Below are 18,545 nucleotides of genomic sequence, written 5' to 3' on the forward strand. Positions count from 1 at the left end.
CAAGCGAAAGAGAGAGAGCGCGAGAAAGCAAGCCAGAGCGAGCGAGCCAGAAAGCGCGAGTGACCACGAGAGCGAGAGAAAGCAAGCGAAAGCAAGAGAGAGAGAGTGCGCGCGCCATGGGAGAGTGTTCCAAAAAACAAAATATAAATCGTACGTCACCCCAGACTACACTAAAGTGTATCCCTGCCTAATAGGGGTCAAAATAATGACAGTGTTGCTCGCTGCACTGTTTGCAACAGTGACTTTTCTATTGCCCATGGTGGGTTAAGACTGTAAAAGACATGTTGAGGTGAGTTTAACAGGTGTCATTCGTTCATTAGCGTAGCTAACGTTATTTAAACTAGCTGGCCAGCTGCTAAGGAGTTACTCTATTGCAGACATCCCACCTCTCCCGGAAGTCTCCCACAAATTGATGGTGCTACCTCCCTGAAATGTGTTTTTGCAGGGTGGGATGCCTGCTGTTGTAATGTGAACAAAGTCACCAGGGAGACCTGAAGCTAGTGGATGCAGGACTTTCTTTTCAACAAAAATCAGCAGCAGGCATCATGTTGAGACCCCTTCTGAGGAAGAAGCCTGTTTGACCCAACACTACATGACATTTTACATGCTGAAGATCAAAGGACAATTCCATATTTACAATGTACCTACTTTCTTTTTCAATCTTTTTATTAATTTCAGCATCATACACATTACAAAAAATAAGTACAGAGCAACTGGGATTGTATTAATTAATAATGATTGCTATAAAAGTATATAGTCAGGTAACACATAGTTAATAAACCTCCCAAAATCTCACAAATTAGCAATAGAATATATAAAAAGTATACATAAAATACAAAAATATCACTAAAAAACATAAAAATAAAAATATATATATATATCCCCTTGGGAAAAAAAACTAATCTACCCAAACTAAAAGAAAACTAAGGAAAAGAAAAAGAAAAAGGAAGGGCTATTATGATACCTCAGATAGAACCAATAGTGTGGCCACTTCCGCTCCTCTCCCCATATATCGAAATCACAAAATAGATTTGGAAAGGGTCAAATTACATCATGTGGAAATATTGAATAAATGGTCTCCAAGTCTCATCAAGTTTAATAGATGGGTCATAAATGAAACTTCTAATTTTTTCTAGATTTAAACTAGACATAGCTTGAGAAAACCAATGAAATGTGGTAGGAGGATTAATCTCTTTCCAATTCAATAGTATAGATCTTCTAGCCATTAGAGTAACAAAAACAATCATCGGACAAGCTGAAGAGGTCAAATGATGTTTTTCAATCATTGGTAAACCAAAGATGGCAGTAATAGGATGAGGTTGTAAATCAATATTCAAGACAGTTGAAATAATATCAAAAATATCATCCCAATATTTCTTCAATAAAGGGCAAGACCAAAACATATGAATTAATGAGGCTATCTCAGAATGACATCTATCACATACAGGGTTTATATGAGAGTAACAACGAGCTAATTTATCCTTAGACACCTGAGCCCTGTGTACAACTTTAAACTGTATCAACGCATGTTTAGCACATATACAGGAAGAGTTAACTAGTTGGAAAATTTTTTGCCATTTCTCAGTAGGTAAGTAAGCTGAAGTTCCCTTTCCCAATCATTCTTAATTGTATTCAAAACATCTGGATTTATTTTCATTATCATATTATAAATAATTGCTATTGAACCTTTCTGAAAAAGATTTAAATCCAAAATTTTTTCCACTATATCAGTAGAATATGAAATCGGAAAGTTAGTAAGAACAGTATTTAAAAAGTTTCTAATCTGTAAATATCTAAAAAAAAAATGGGATCTAGGTAAATTATATTTATTAGATAATTGTTCAAAAGACATAAAACAATTATCTAAAAATAAAAAAACATATTATACATTTTGTTTTCCAGACCAGATAGGCTTGATCCAAAAAAAAGAGGGATGAAAATGAAAGTCGGACACAATAGGGTTTGCTAAGATAAATTGATTCATTCCAAAAAATTTTTGAAACTGAAACCATATTCGAAGAGTATATTTAACTATTGGGTTATCCACTTGTTTGTCCAATTTAGAAAAGTCAAAAGGAAGCAGGGTCCCTAGAATAGAACCCAGTGAAAATCCTGAAATAGAATTACATTCAAGATTAACCCATTGTGGACTTGAAACTGTGTCCCAATTCCATGTCCAAAATTTTAAATAAGGAACATTAATCGCCCAACAGTAGAATCTAAAGTTTGGCAATGCTAAGCCACCCTCCTTTTTGGGCTTCTGTAAGTACCTTTTACCTGGTCTAGGATTTTTATTCTGCCATTATGTATGAGGAAATTTTTGAATCAACATTATCAAAAAAAAGATTTCGGAATAAAAATTGGCAGTGCTTGAAATAAATATAGAAACTTAGGTAAAATAATCATCTTAACAGCGTTGATCCGACCAATCAATGACAAAAACATTGGTGACCATTTAGTAAACAAACCTTTAATCTGATCAAATAATGATAAAAAATATTAACCTTTAATAAATCCTTATGTTTCTTAGTAATTTTAACTCCTAAATAGGTAAAGTGATCAGTAACTAATCTAAATGGTAAACATTTATAATTTGGAACCATCATATTTAATGGAAAAAGTTCACTCCTATTAAGATTCAGTTTGTAACCAGAAAATTTACTAAACTTATCCAACAAGGATAGAGTTACAGGAATGGATTTTTCTGGGTCAGAAATATATAATAGTAAATCATCTGCATATAATGATAACTTATGTATCTCTTTCCCACGAGTAATACCAAAAATATTTGGTGAATCTCGAATAGCAATTGGTAAAGGTTCTAAAGCAATATCAAATAATAAAAGACTTAAAGGACAACCCTGCCCAGTGCCACGATATAATCGAAAGCGGGAACCCTCAACTCACAGGTAGGAGGGGCCATCCCCCACGGCTAGACTTTTCTTCTAGCTCAATCCAGGGTTATCTAGAAACCCCAGCCTTGGAATCACACCTTCGCTACCTTTTTTTTTATTATTCATGTTTCTTGGCTCTTATTTGTTCAGGGAGTAGATCGATTAAGTTATATTCTGCAAATTTCAATGATATACTAACAGATAAATACACAAGGCTAAGGACAAAGCAAGATTCATTTCTTTTAATGCCAATGGGCTGTTGAATCCAGTCAAGCGCAGTAAAATTCTACCAAAAATGAAAAAAGAACAAGCCCATGTAGTATATTTACAGGAAACTCACTTAAGTGTTAATGAGAATGGAAAATTAAAGAGAATGGGCTTCACTAGTTGTTTTTTTCCTCATATAAATCAGGACATAGAAGAGAAGTTGCTATTCTCATCTCAAGCAAGATAAATTTTGAAAAAGTATTCAAAATGGGAGATAAGGAGGGCAGATATATTCTGGTAAGGGGGAATATAGACGGAAATCCAGTTACTTTATTGAATATATACGCACCCCCAAGAAGTGATATTAGTTTCTTCCAGAAAATTACTAATATTATGGTAACGGAAACAGGTGGTCTCTTGATATGTGGGGGAGATTTAAATTTACAATTACAACCAAAGTTAGACCCTTCCAATAGAAAAACTTATGAAACAAAGTCCTTACATAAGAAAGTTAACACTCTTTTTGAGGATGTTGGTCTAATTGATATATGGAGGGACCTTTTCCCCGACAGAAAGAAACTCATTATTCTGCTCCCCATTCCGTATATACAAGAGTAGACTATTTCATAACATTTGGAAAAGGTAGAAACAAAATAATTACCTGTGGAATTGGGACAATAGATGTAAGTGACCATGCACCTACATATTTATCTGTTGATTTTGACCTACAACCAAAATACTATTTGGAAACTAAATTCATGTCTACTCAATGATCCTTATTTTAAGGAACAAATTAAAAAAGAAATTGGTCTTTACTTAGAATTCAATGATAATGGAAAGGTTTCACCTCCCATTCTATGGGATACTCTGAAGGCTGTCTTAAGAGGGAAAATTATAGCGATATCTTCATATAAGAAAAAAAATAAGGAATAAAACCTTAGAGGAATTACAAAATAAGCTGAAAGAACTAGAAAAAAAAACACAAATTGCGTTTGGCACAGGATACACTAGAGGAAATTTTAAAAATTAGGAATGAAAATTATAGTTTGGCTACACAAGAAATTAGAAAAAAATTAATGTTTCTGAAACAGGGGCACTATGAAAGTGGATCTAAATCCATGAAAATACTGGCATGGAAACTGAAAAAAAAAATAGCAGGAAATACAATTCATAGAATTAGGGATCCAAAACAAAAGTGATAAAAAATAAGCTAAGAGAAATTCAAGAAGCTTTTGAAATGTTTTACAAAACTCTATATTCCAAAGTTCTAGGGGGAAGCATAACCCAAATTGACACCTTCCTGAATTCTTTAGGGTTACCCACTTTAAGCAAAGAACAAAATAGAACGATGATTGCTGACATAACTGAAGCTGAACTAAAAACTGCAATTAGTAGGCTTAAATTAGGCAAGTCACCAGGATCAGATGGATATACGGCAGAGTGGTATAAAGAGTTTAGAAGTGAGTTAATTCCTATTTTACTCCCCACACTGAACTGGGCCCTAAGAAAGGTGCAAATGCCACCCAGCTGGAAGGAGGCGATAATCTCAGCTGCACGGAAAGAAAGCAAGGATAAAATGGAATGTGGGTCATTTAGACCAATATCTGTTCTTAATGTGGATTATAGAATATTTACCTCCATCATGGCCAAGCAATTAGAAGAGTTTCTATCCACACTGATACATAATGATCAGACAGGGTTTATACAACAACTCCAAACACAAGATAATATACGAAGGACACATTATGGATCATATAAAAAAAATGAAATTGAAGCAATAGTGATAAGCGTGGATGCTGAAAAGGCATTTGTTTTGGTTCATTGGAATTTTCTTTACAGAGTTTTACTAGATTTGGTCTACATTACACAATTATTAAAACTATACAGGCACTATACGACAATCCTACTGCCAGGACTAAAGTCAATGGATATTTATCTAATAGCTTTACCCTAGAAAGGGGCATGAGACAGGATTGTGCATGGTCACCGCTACTCTTCGCATTATATCTGGAACCATTAGCTCAATACATCAGACAAAATGAAGATATAAGGGGAATTACTATTAAAGGGACAGAGCATAAATTAGCCTGTTACATGGATGACATTTTGATCTATCTAGGGCAACCTCCATACACTTTACCTAAATTGATGCAATCCTTTGAACAATATGGTCAATTATCAGGATACAAGATCAATATAGATAAAACCCAACTACTTTCACATAACTATTGCCCACCAAGAGAAATTGAAAGTAGATATCCTTGGGCATGGCAAACAGAATCTGTCAAATATTTGTGCATCATTATGCCAAAAGATTTGGCAAAATTATCAGAATGCAATTATCAGCCTATATATAAAAAAAATAAGGAAGATATAACAAGATGGAACCTGATTCCTTTTCTTGGTCTCAGTTCAAGGATTGAATCTATTAAAATGAATATACTGCCCAGACTTCTATATCTCTTTCAGACCCTACCAATAGAGATTAACCAAAATCAATTCAATGAATGGAACAAGATGCTATCAAGATATATATGGCAAGGTAAAAGGCCTAGGGTTCGTCTCAACACTTTGCAATTAGCCAAGGAAAAGGGGGGATGGGGCCTACCTACTCTTAGAGATTATTATTTTGCAGCACAGTTGAGAGCTGTGATATGCTGGTGCAACCCATCATATGACGCTCAATGGAAAAACATTGAGGAGAGGATACTCTCCATCCCCATACAGGCAATTTTGGTTGATAATAACCTACAAAGTTACATAAATAATATTGACAACTCGTGGGTGAAATGGACTCTTAAAATATGGAAAACTATTATAAAATATAAGCTAGAGAGAGACACTGCAATTCTGAATTGATGTGCATATGACTCGGATTTTATGCCAAATAAACTGGATGCTAGATTTAAGGACTGGACAACTAAAGGAATAACAGATATTTGCAATATCATGAAAGAAGGAACACCGTTCAGTTTTGAAATGCTCAAAGAGAACACTTATTAGAAAAACAAGACTTTTACTGGTATTTACAGATGCGACAGTATGTTAATAGGACGGTTAAAAATGTAACCAAGGCAAGTACACAGATGATAGAGCTATTTAGAAAAGCATATAATTCAGACAACGGTAGTAGAATAATTTCTGTATAAGGGTTTGTCAAATCTTAAAACACACTCGACTTCATACATTAAAACAAAATGGGAGAAGGAAGGAGGGATAATAATATCTGAGGAAGACTAGACAATAATATGGAGGTATCAATGGAAGTGTACCAGTTCACAGAAATGGAGGGAGTTCGGGTGGAAAAACTTGATAAGATATTTTATTACACCCTCTCAGAAATCCCATTATGATAACAACACCCCTGTTTGCTGGAGAAATTGTGGAAATCAAAATGCAAACCATTATCATATTTTCTGGGAATGCCCCGTTATCAAAGACTATTGGAGTGGGATACATAATGCCCTACAAGACATCGTTAAATGTGAAATACCCTTAGAGAGTAAGACCATATATTTTGGGTATATAGCCCAAGAATGGTTGAAAAAAGATAAATATTTAATGAATGTACTGCTGGTGGCTGGTAAAAAGACCCTTACCAGGAAATGGTTATCACAGGAGAGCCCAACTTTAAATGTATGGATGGAAATTACAATGGACAGTTACAAAATGGAGAAGATAACAGCATCTGTTAATCATAAGTTGAAACAATTTTGTTCATACTGGAAAAAAAATGGTTTAACACCTCATAGGCCTGATTTTATTCTCACAAGTCAATGAATATGTTGTTAAAAAAAATCACTCCCTACTCTGTACATAGTTTTCTTCTTTCAATTGTTCTTTCTTTCCTCCCTCTCCTTTCTATAAGTGTATACCCCAGATAAATATTATGTGGAGATTTGTAGCAAATATGATATATGTACAGTATCTGAAATACACCTTATGGAAATGTTTGTTTGATGATGAAATTCAATAAAAAATAAATTACAAAAAAAAACTTGTAAATACTTACTAGGAGTAGCATGCACTTGCTTTCTCTGATGGCTCCACAGCACCCAAGAAATCCAAGCACCATGATGATCGCTCCCACAGCAATCAGAACATCCACTGCAGTGTAAAACTCTGAAATACTCACATCACCAATTTGCTGAGAAAAGACACAATACAAAGTTATAAAACGTACGTCAAACACTTCAACAGTAAAACTTATTTTCACTACAGTTACACAGTTGAAGCATATAATAATTCACTACTGTATACTGTTTCTTAGTAATACAGCAGGAAAAATCTGAAATCCCAATAATAATGAAATCGTAAACTACTTCTGGATTTAGCAGAGAGCTTCTAAATTTCAGAGCATCATTTTCAAAAGGTTACTTCACCTTGAGTCAATGTGTCACAGAATTCATTTCACCCATAATATCCTCCATCATGAAACAGGAAGATACCTTATTAAAGTGCCCCTTCCTGGGCAGGTCATTTTACCAAAAGTGAAAAAAAAATTGAATTTAAATAGGTGCTTCAGAAACTGGTCTCCAGGTCAAGAGCACCATGTGATGGGCACGACATGTAGACCCAACAGTAGAGATTATGGGCTTTGATCTCCCTCAAAGATGATAGTTAATTGCATCTACACAAGGATTAGAGAGTGCAATACCTGCTCCCAAAGTAGAAGTACAAAGGTGGGGAGTTCAAGAAATGTGAAGTGGAAGTGTGCTCCCAAACCATAGAACATGTCAGCTTAGTCTACTAGTGCAGAAACTATCTTACAAACCTATTCATCAACAACAGTGGTAGTAACTATTACAATTATAATAGTAACTGAGTGTTACTATTTCAAAGGATCCGTCCTGGACCCAGCACGTAAATGCAATTGCGAAGAAAGCACAGCAGCACCTCTGCTTCTGCGCCTCTGATCGAATGCATGTCCTCTTTTAAAACAGCACCACCTCTTCAAAAGACAGCACAGCAACGACAGCAAAATGCAGAACACTTAAGACAGCCTTAAAAAGTACAATTTCCTTCTTTCAGTTAACTTTATTATTCTAGAAATACCTTCAGCAAATGGCAAAATCTCATTACCTTCAGAGCTTCTTTGCTCGCCCGCAGCCATATTGACACTCCAAGTATAATCGAGCCACACAGCTGAAAAATACAGATTGAACATCATTAAAATATGCATTTTAAAAAAAACTTGCATGTTGGTCCTGTTTTAAGTTGGTGATGCACAATCCAAGGTCTGCAGACTCGACCCCGTCTACTGTATCACTCTCTCACATGGTACTCCCCAACACACTCCTACCTGAAGCAGCAACTTAGCCCCTAAGAACAGTTACTGACTTGCAAAGTATTGCACAGTATACAGGTTCGGGGCTGAAATTAACTGCTCAATTTCAGATTGTATGCTGGGCCATACCCAACAGCCATCATAAGGAGCTGGTGGTAGACCTGAGGAGAGCTAAGGCACCGGTGACCCATTTCCATCCAGGGGGTCAGTGTGGACATGGTGGAGGATTACAAATACCTGGGGATATGAATTGACAATAAACTGGACTGGTCAAAGAACACTGAGGCTGTCTACAAGAAGGGTCAGAGCCGTCTCTATTTCCTGAGGAGACTGAAGTCCTTTAACATCTGCCGGACGATGCTGAGGATGTTCTACGAGTCTGTGGTGGCCAGTGCTATCATGTTTGCTGTTGTGTGCTGGGGCAGCAGGCTGAGGGTAGCAGACACCAACAGAATCAACAAACTCATTCGTAAGGTCAGTGATGTTGTGGGGATGGAAACTGGACTCTCTGACGGTGGTGTCTGAAAAGAGGATGCTGTCCAAGTTGCATGCCATCTTGGTCAATGTCTCCCATCCACTACATAATGTACTGGTTGGGCACAGAAGTACATTCAGCCAGAGACTCATTCCACTGAGATGCAACTCAGAGCGTCATAGGAAGTCATTCCTGCCTGTGGCCATCAAACTTTACAACTCCTCCCTTGGAGGGTCAGACACCCTGAGCCAATAGGCTGGTCCTGGACTTATTTCCTGGCATAATTTACATATTACTATTCAACTATTTATGGTTTTATTACTATTTAATTATGTATGGTGCAACTGTAACGAAAACCAATCTCCCCCAGGATCAATAAAGTATGACTATGAACTATGACTAAGACCTGGAATATCTGTGAGCATCAAATATTCCAAGGCAAAAACTATTCAAATTCCATCCTCAAAATAACTTGATTTCATAAGTTAATTAAAACACACAAAAGCAGCAGAAAACACTTGGAAGGAGCTAGAAAAGATGGCACAGAGGTTTTTGCCAACCCAGGCAATTTCTTCCAGTCCGTCTGTGAAACAGCTTATTCGTGTCTTTCTTTTCCATTCCAGGTGGCTGGGGTCCTGTCAGAGTCCGTGATCTACAGCCACAGCTCGAACTACGGTTTCTCCACCTCATCACGCAGCCTGGAATTTCGATGTCTCCACGCGTGGCCTAGAAGGCCTGCGCCGTCAGGACACGGCCAGGTTCCCGCTGAGGTTGCGGACTGAAGTGCTGCGGGAGGTCGAAGCACAGGGACAGCAGGTGGCGCGCGTTGCTATTGAAGATGGCGCCTGTACTCGAGCGATCTCTCTCTCTCTTTTTGATGGCGAGTGAGAGCCTGTTGGCCCTGAATTCGGGGGACTAAGAGAAGCAAAGTGGAAAATTGTAACATCAAAACAGCGAGCTGCTGGTCTCCTGCTCTCCCTGTTGCAGGAATGATATCCCCTTCCCTCACAACTGAAACAGAGCCCATTTGAGATAACAAAGTGTTGGGGTGGACTGTAGTTTTGATGGACTCTCAATCAAGGTCTCTTCGGGGGCTTTGCTATTGCTTGCATGGTGGGGGAAGGGATCAGTGCTTTTGCTCGAGCAGGTGGGGGGAGGGGGTATTTGGGGTTCTGATACTCCTGTCATTCATTCTTTGGGTTTTTCCAGTTTTGGGGATGTCTGCAAACAGTAAGAATTTCAGGTTGCATACATTCTCTGATATTCAATTGAGCCATTGAACATATGCAAATATATTTAAGTTACCTTCTGGAGCACGTTGCCAAGTGGTTAAGGCATTGGACTAGCGACCTGAAGGCCGTGCGTTCGAGCCCCAGCCGAGGGAACGCGTTGTGTCCTTGAGCAAGGCACTTAATCACACATTGCTCTGCGACATTGGTGCCAAGCTGTATGGGTCCTAATGCCCTTCCCTTGGACAACATTGGTGTCGTGGAGAGGGGAGACTTGCAGCATGGGCAACTGCTGGTCTTCCGTACAACCTTATCCAGGCCTGCGCCCTGGAGAGTGAAGTCTTTCCAGGCGCAGCTCGATCCATGGTCTCACAAGACTAACGGATGCCTTTACTTTACTTTTACCTTCTGGAGCCACTCAGCAAGGAATTAACCCAACAGGCCAATGAGTACTAATCCTATATGCCAGTAAAAGGCCCAGAGTAAAGTTCAAAGCACAAAGTAAATCTATTATCAAGGTTACCAGATACGCGTTTTCTTGCAGCATTCACTGTAGAACAAAGGAATACAGTGGAACTTCCAACTGACTGAGCCTCAAGTTTTCCAGCTACCCTTCCCATGCAAAAGAATGTCATGTGCCTTTGATTTCAGCAATTCTTATAGAAAGAGGAAGATTATAGCCAACATCTTCTAGCTGTCTTGTATGATCTAGTCAAAATATTCACTCCATTTCATGGTCAATGGGAAAGTGGACTGGTAAATTATAGTTATCAACTCCAGTGTGCCATGCATTGAAAAGAACAAGGAATTACAGAGCTCCTAGAAAAGGCACATATCTATTTATTTATTGACATTCAGTGTGGAGTAGGCCCACTCAACAATCCAATTTAATCCTAGCCTTATCGCGGGACAATTTACAGTGACTAATTAACTTATGTCTGTGGGCTGAAACCAGAGCACCCAGAGGAAACCCACATGGTGACGGGGAGAACGTACAAACTCCTTGCGGGCAGCGCTGGGAAATGAACCCAGGTTGCCGGTACTGTAAAGCAGTGTGCTGACACTAAGCTACCCTGCCACTCATATTTGCATTTTCCCGGTCACAGGCAGACTTCTTTCAGGAAACTAAATTATTGAAATTTTACACTGGTAATTCTGATAGTTAAAACAGGGGTTTCCAATGTGGCGTCCATGGACCCCTCAGTTAATGGTAGGGGTCCACGCCATAACAATATTTAAGAATCCCTGATTTAAGTGGACGGATCCAAAGAGTTAAAGAACTGGTCTCTATATCACAATACAAAATAATTTACACAATTTTAGATTAGATTAGATTCAACCTTATTGTCATTGTGCCAAGTACAGATACAAAGCCAATGAACTGCAGTTAGCATCTGACCAGAAATGCAAAGAACAGTGTTATTTACAAAATAACTGCGAATAAAAAGTAAGTGCTACAGCACACAAATATAAAAGTACTGAGACAGTCCAATATGGGTGCAATACTGCTCAGCGCTGTGATGAGAGGTTCAGCAGGGTCACAGCCCCAGGGAAGAAGCTCTTCCTGTGCCTGCTGGTGCGGGAGCGGAGGCTCCTGTAGTGCCTACCGGATGGGAGGAGAGTAAAAAGTCCATGGTTAGGGTGAGATGTATCCTTGATAATGCTTTTCACCCTGCCCAGGCAACGTTTATGGCAGATGTTCCCAATGGTGGGCAACTGGGTGCCGATAATCCGCTGGGCAGTCTTCACCACACGCTGGAATGCTTTGCGATCCGATACGGGACAATTGCCATACCACAATGAGATGCAGTTGGTGAGTATGCTCTCAATGGTACAGCAGTAAAAGTCCGTCAGTATCCTGGGACAGAGGTGAGCTTTCTTGATGTTCCACAGGAAATAAAGGTGCTGTTGCACCTTTTTGATCAGGATGGAGGAGTTCAGGGACCAGGTGAGATCCTCAGAAATGTGGACACCAAGGAACTTGAAGCTTGATACACGCTCCACTACAGCTCCGTTGATGTAGATGGGGACGTGAGTGTGGCTCCCAGCATGCCTGAAGTCCACAATGATCTCCTTGGTCTTCTGGGTGTTAAGGGCCAGGTTGTTGTCAGCACACCACGCGGCCAAGTGCTGGACCTCATCCTTGTAGGCCGTCCCATCATCCTCTCTGATCAGGCCAACGACCATGGTGTCGTCTGCGAACTTGATTATGGAGTTAGAACCATGTACAGGAACGCAGTCATAGGTGAAAAGGGAGTACAGAGAGGGCTCAGCACACAGCTTTGAGGCACGTCGGTGTTCAGGGTGAGAGTGGAGGAGGAGAGGTTGTCTAACTTAATTGATTGGGGTCTGTTAGTCAGAAGTCCAAGGTCCAATTGCAGAAGGATGAGCTGATACCAAGCTGGTGAAGTTTGGCGATCAGCTTGGAGGGGATCACAGTATTGAATGCCGAACTAAAGTCAATGAACAGCATTCTGACCTAAGAGTTGGGGCTGTCCAGGTGGGTCAGGGCAGAGTGAAGTGCCGAGGAGATGGCGTCCTCTGTTGACCTGTTGGTGCGATAGGCAAATTGATGGGGGTCCAGGGTATTGGGCAGACAGGATTTCAGGTGTGATAGAACCAGTCTCTCAAAGCACTTTGCAGTGATGGGGGTGAGCAACTGGGTGGAAGTCATTCAGGCCCATGGCAGTGGAATGCTTCGGCACTGGCAAGATGGTGGCGATCTTGAAGCCTGTTGGGACAACTGCCTAGGCCAGCGACAGATTAAAAATGTCCGTGAAGACCCCGGCCAACTGCCCCATACAGACTCTGAGCACACGGCCAGGTATTCCATCCGGACCAGCTGCCCTCCGTACATTCACCCTGCTCAGGGTGGCGCAAACATCGAAGGTGGGAAGTGAGAGAGGCAGTTCACCAGGTGGGAAATCAAATTTAAAGAAATCACATTGTGGCTATGTTAGGCCATGCTTAGAGTATGGCGTGCAATTGCAGTCACCCCATTAGAGGAAGGAAGGAATGAATGCAGAAGGGATCGACCGGGATCCTGTTTGGACTAGATGGTGTACACTTGAAGGAGAAATTGGACAACTTGAGAGGCTGAGGGGAGACCTGATAGAAGCCTATAAATAACAAGAGGTATAGATCCAGTAAACACAGTCTGAAACTTTTGCCCATGCTAGGAATATCAGGTACAGGAGGGCATGCATGTCACTTGAGGGGGTGGAAGTTTTAGACAGATGCGCAGGACAGATTTTATTTAACTACAGACAGTGGTTGCCTTTTCTCAATGTTACAAGATTCCTCCATCTTATCATTAGATAACATGCTTCCTATAGTGGGGGAGTCCAGGACCAGAAAGCACAGCCTAAGGATAGAAGGACAGCCCTTTAGAACAGAGATGAGGAGGAATTTCTTTAGCCAGATGGTGGAGAATTGGTGGAATGGTGAAATTCATTGTTACAAGGGTCAAGTTGTTTGTAGTATTTAAAGCAGAGGTTAACAGGCTCTTGATTAGTCAGAGTGACAAAGGTTACTGGGAAATGGCAGGAGAATGGAGTTGAGAGGGTTAATAAATCAGCCATGATGGAATAGTAGAGCAGACTTAATGGGTCAAATGGCCTAATTCTACTCCTATGTCGTATAGTCTTATGCAGTGGTCCCCAACGTTTTGCGCACTGCGGACCGGTTTGATATTGACGATATTCTTGCGGACCAGCCGACTGTGGGAGGGGGTGGGAGGGAGTGTTCAAGTTCAACAGTGCGTGACAGGGAATGAGGAAAGGTGCAGCTGACTCCTATCGTTTCCTCGCAGCCCAGTCACACATCTTTGCGGTCCGGTGATCTTATGGATATACAGAAATCTTCCAGTTACCTTTATATTAAAAAAAAATCATGAAGGTGGGTACGATTTTGATTAGCTTAGATAAGGCCTTGGGAGATTTTAGCTGTAATTTTACCATATTAACTTTGCGTTTTCCAAATTTGTCAGTTTGAGTATGTAATTGCAGCAAGTTTCTGTTAATTTATTTACAATAATATTCAATGAGAGCTACAGGCTACTGTGGGAAGCGAGGGAGGAGATTGCTGAGCGTCTGGCAATGATCTTTGTATTCATCAATGAGGACAGGAGAGGTTCCGGAGGATTAGAGGGTTGCGAATGTTGTTCCCTTATTCTGCAGCTATACAGGGCCCTGGTGAGACCACACCTGGAGTACTGTGAGCAGTTTTGGTCTCCAAATTTGAGGAAGGACATTCTTGCTATTGAGGGAGTGCAGTGTAGGTTCACAAGGTTAATTCCCGGTTTGGCGGGACTGTCATATGTTGAAAGATTGGAGCGACTGAGGTTATATACACTGGGTTTTAGAAGGATGGGAGGGGATCTGATTGAAACATATAAGATTATTAAGGGATTGCACACACTGGAGGCAGGAAGCATGTTCCCGCTGATGGGTGAGTCCAGAACCAGAGGCCACAGTTTAAGAATGTTAGGCCATTTAGAACAGAGTTGAGGAAAAACTTTTTCACCCAGAGAGTAGTGGATATGTGGAATGCTCTGCCCCAGAAGGCAGTGGAGGCCAAGTCTCTGGATGCTTTCAAGAAAGAGTTGGATAGTGTTCTTAAAGATAGCGGAATCAAAGGTTATGGGGATAAGGCAGGAACTGGATACTGATTGTGGATGATCAGCCATGATCACAGTGAATGGTGGTGCTGGCTCAAAGGGCCGAATAGCCTACTCATGCACCTATTGTCTATTCAAGAAAAGGAGTAGGGAAATCCCAGGAAATTATAGGCCAGTGAGTCTTACTTCAGTGGTTGGTAAGTTGATGGAGAAGATCCTGAGAGGTAGGATTTATGAACATTTGGAGAGGCATAATATGATTAGGAATCGTCAGCATGGCTTTGTCAAAGACAGGTCGTGCCTTACGAGCCTGATTGAATTTTTTTGAGGATGTGACTAAACACATTGATAAAGGTAGAGTCGTAGATGTAGTGTATATGAATTTTAGCAAGGCATTTGATAAGGTACCCCATGCATGGCTTATAGAGAAAGTAAGAAGGCATGGGATCCACGGGGACATTGCTTTGTTAATCCAGAGCTGGCTTGCCCACAAAAGGCAAAGAGTGGTTGTAGACAAGTTATATTCTGTATGGAAGTCAGTGACCAGTGGTGTGCCTCAGGGATCTGTTCTGGGACCTCTTTTCTTTGTGATTTTTATAAATGACCTGGATGAAGAAGTGGAGGGATGGGTTAGTAAATATGCTGATGACACAAAGGTTGAGGGTGTTGTGGATAGTATGGAGGACTGTCAGAGGTTACTGCAGGACATTGATAGGATGCAAAACTGGGCTGAGAAGTAGCAGATGAGGTTCAACCCAGATAAGTGTGAGGTGGTTCATTTTGGTAGGTCAAATATGACGGCAGAATATAGTTTTAATGGTGAGACTCTTGGCAGAGTGGAGGATCAGAGGAGTCTGAGTCCATAGGACACTCAAAGCTGCTACACAGGTTGACTCTGTGGTTAAGAATGCATACAGTGCACTGGCCTTCATCAATCGTGGGATTGAGTTTAAGAGCCGAAAGGTAATGTTGCAGCTACCTAGGACCCTGATCAGACCTCACTTGGAGTACTGTGCTCAATTCTGGTCGCCTCACTATAGGAAGGGCATGGAAACTATAGAAAGGGTGCAGAGGAGATTTACAAGGACGTTGCCTGAATTGGGGAGCATGCCTTATGAGAATAGGTTGAGTAAACTTGGCCTTTTCTCCTTGGAGCAACGTAGGATGAGAGGTGACTTGATAGAGGTGTATAAGATAATGAGAGGCATTGATCGTGTGGATAGTCAGAGGCTTTTCCCCAGGGCTGAAATGGCTAGCACGAGAGGGTATAGTTTTAAGATGCTTGGAAGTAGGTACAGAGGAGAGGTCAAGGCTAAGCTTTTTTTTTTGTTTACGCAGAGTGTTGAGTGCGTGGAATGGGCTGCCAGCGGCAGTGAAGGCAGAAACGATAGGGTCTTTTAAGAGACCCTTTGATGGCTACATGGAGCTTAGAAAATAGAGGGATATGGGTAAAGCCTAGGTAGTTCTTAGGTAGGGACATGTTCAGCACAGCTTTGTGGGCCTAAGGGCCTGTTTTGTGCTGTATATTTTCTATGTTTCTATGAGAAAATATTTGAAAAATTTTCTTTGATGTTGGTAAACAAGGGACTTTCTGTTGACCTTACTAATTTCACCATTAGATTAGAGGGTATGTCGTCAACAATGCTTCCTGTTTCTCAACAGCCTTTAAAGTGTATTGCTTTTGACAGACTGTTCTAGGACTCTGCTATTTCCTGAAGAACAAGGAAAGGGAACACTGGCTGAGGAGAGTGGCTGTGAAGAGTCAGCAAAAAAAGCTTGTGCAAGATTTAGGAAACTAAATTCAGATGGAGCCTTTGAGAAATGTAAAAAGAAAAGCTGGAAAGAACTCAAGCTGGCAACTAGGAAAGCCAAGAACCATCCTTGGCCAGTAGGATTAAAGGGAATCTGAAGACATTTATTGTTACACTTTAAATGAGGATAGCTAGGGAATTGACAGGATCTCTCAAGAATAAAGACAGGAACTTAAGTTCAGAGTGACAGGATGTGGGTGAGGTACTAAATAAGAACAATCAGACTAATGTATCATATCCCATGATAGTGTAGCGGTTAGTGGAACATTATTACAGCTCAGGACACGAGTTGGGAGTTCAATTCCGCCGCGCTCTGTAAGAAATTTGTATGTTTTTCCCGTGAGCGTGAGGGTTTCCTCCAGCTGCCAAAGAGAGCGCCACGGTAGCATAGTGGGCAGCACAACGCTTTACAGTCCAACGACCCAGGTTCAATTCCTGGCCTGTAAGAGTTTGTACATTCTCCACGTGGGATTCCTCTAAGTGCTCCGGTTTCCTCCCACATTCCAAAGTAGTACCGGTGGATAGATTAATTGGTCATTGTAAACTGGCCCATGATTAGGCTTGGATTAAACCGGGTAGCATGGCTCCAAGGGCCAACTCCGTGATATACATCAATAAATAAATGTAATGCCCTGGTTCACATCTTTACTATTACGCTGCAGGTATTTCATTTAGCAGGTCTGTTCTGTTTGCAGCCTGTTTAGGTTATTGTTGAAGATAAGGGATGATGTGGAATGTGTGCCATCCAATTAGCGGAAGGTTTTCTTGGTGAAGGACAACAAGGTATGGCTTGGGGGCTTTTGTTCGAGAGGAGATGAAGGGAGAAGACGCTGGGGAGAACCGGTCGTAGCCCACAATCCGGTGGGAGACCCATTTGTTCCGAGATGGATTGCGAGCGACGTTCGGAAGGTGGTGTGCGCTTTCACGTTGACCGAGGACCCAGCGCGCGAGTGACAAGAGATGAGCTCCAACTTGTGTACATTTGACTGTTTAATTAGAATGGGCCCTTTTCTTTTTGTTATTCTTCACTAACCCTTTAGTCAAGTTAAGATTCGTGATTATAATTCCTTTAATCGTATGCAGTGTACTATCTGTTATTTCATGGCATTAATTTGTAATAGGGTAGCAAGTTATACCGTATCCACACAAACCGAGGTTTGGGGTAGGATCAAACACGCCTCAATCTCGTGAGTTTGGCAGGGCCAGAGGTTGTCTTCCCTGGACTTATGCAGCCAAGGAAACTGGGGTGTTTCATTCTGGGGGTATCGTCCGGGATCAATTTTGTTGGATGCTATTTGATTGACCTGAGCGTTGATCCAGGGGGTTGTGTGTTAAACTACTGTGCGGTAAAGTGGTTGCACGGTTATGGATGCTGCAGGGGTGGAGCGCGGGTTTGATAAAATGGCGGGCAAAGACTTTGTTCTAGTTCAGACGAGCACTAATGTAACAGCAGTAGAACTGCCTGGTACTATTGGGGCACCGGGCAGGGGGGCTCTGGGCTGTAACGTTGAAAATGCAAACCATTGGTCTCCCCTCTTGCTGTAGAAGGAGTAATACCTCTCTCTAACAAGGGAGAGAGCCTGTGTGATATCAAACTGTTAGGTGAATGGTGGTTTTTGATGGGCAGTAGATCACGGTCTCTCTTTGGGAGCTTTACTGTTGCTTGCATGGTGGGCGGTTGGGGGGCTGACGCTTTCTGCTAGAATAAGAGGCGGGGAGCTTTAGGGTTCTTACATTTTTTTCTGTCATTGGGGTTTTAACTTCTGTTTCGTGGATGTCTGTGAAGAGTAAGAATTTCAGGTTGCATATTGTCTACATCCTCTGATATTAAATGGAGATACCGAACCATTTGGCTTGGTCCAGCCACACAGATGCTAAGGCAAAGAAAGCACAGCTATGCCTCTACTTCTTCCCCACTAATGTTGATACACCACAGCTTGGTACGGCAACTGTTCTGCCTAAGACCACGAAAAATGCAAAAACCACACTTGCACCCCATACTCGACTGCAAACTAATGCAAGTA

General features: G+C 41.1%; 1 protein-coding gene across 1 annotated transcript in view; it reads right to left on the reverse strand.

Annotated features, from left to right (window-relative positions):
• LOC140202522 (tetraspanin-8-like) overlaps window positions 1–18,545 on the reverse strand; it is a 53,780-nt gene that overhangs the window by 19,581 nt on the left and 15,654 nt on the right. The window contains exons 2-3 of the mRNA XM_072267468.1: window positions 8,184–8,246; window positions 7,114–7,248 (exon numbers count right to left, since the gene is read on the reverse strand). Coding sequence (XP_072123569.1) covers window positions 7,114–7,248; window positions 8,184–8,246 — 198 coding nt within the window. The remainder of the gene's footprint in view (window positions 1–7,113; window positions 7,249–8,183; window positions 8,247–18,545) is intronic.

The sequence above is a fragment of the Mobula birostris genome, chromosome 9, assembly GCF_030028105.1.
Source record: "Mobula birostris isolate sMobBir1 chromosome 9, sMobBir1.hap1, whole genome shotgun sequence".
Classification (NCBI taxonomy): Eukaryota; Metazoa; Chordata; class Chondrichthyes; order Myliobatiformes; family Myliobatidae; genus Mobula; species Mobula birostris.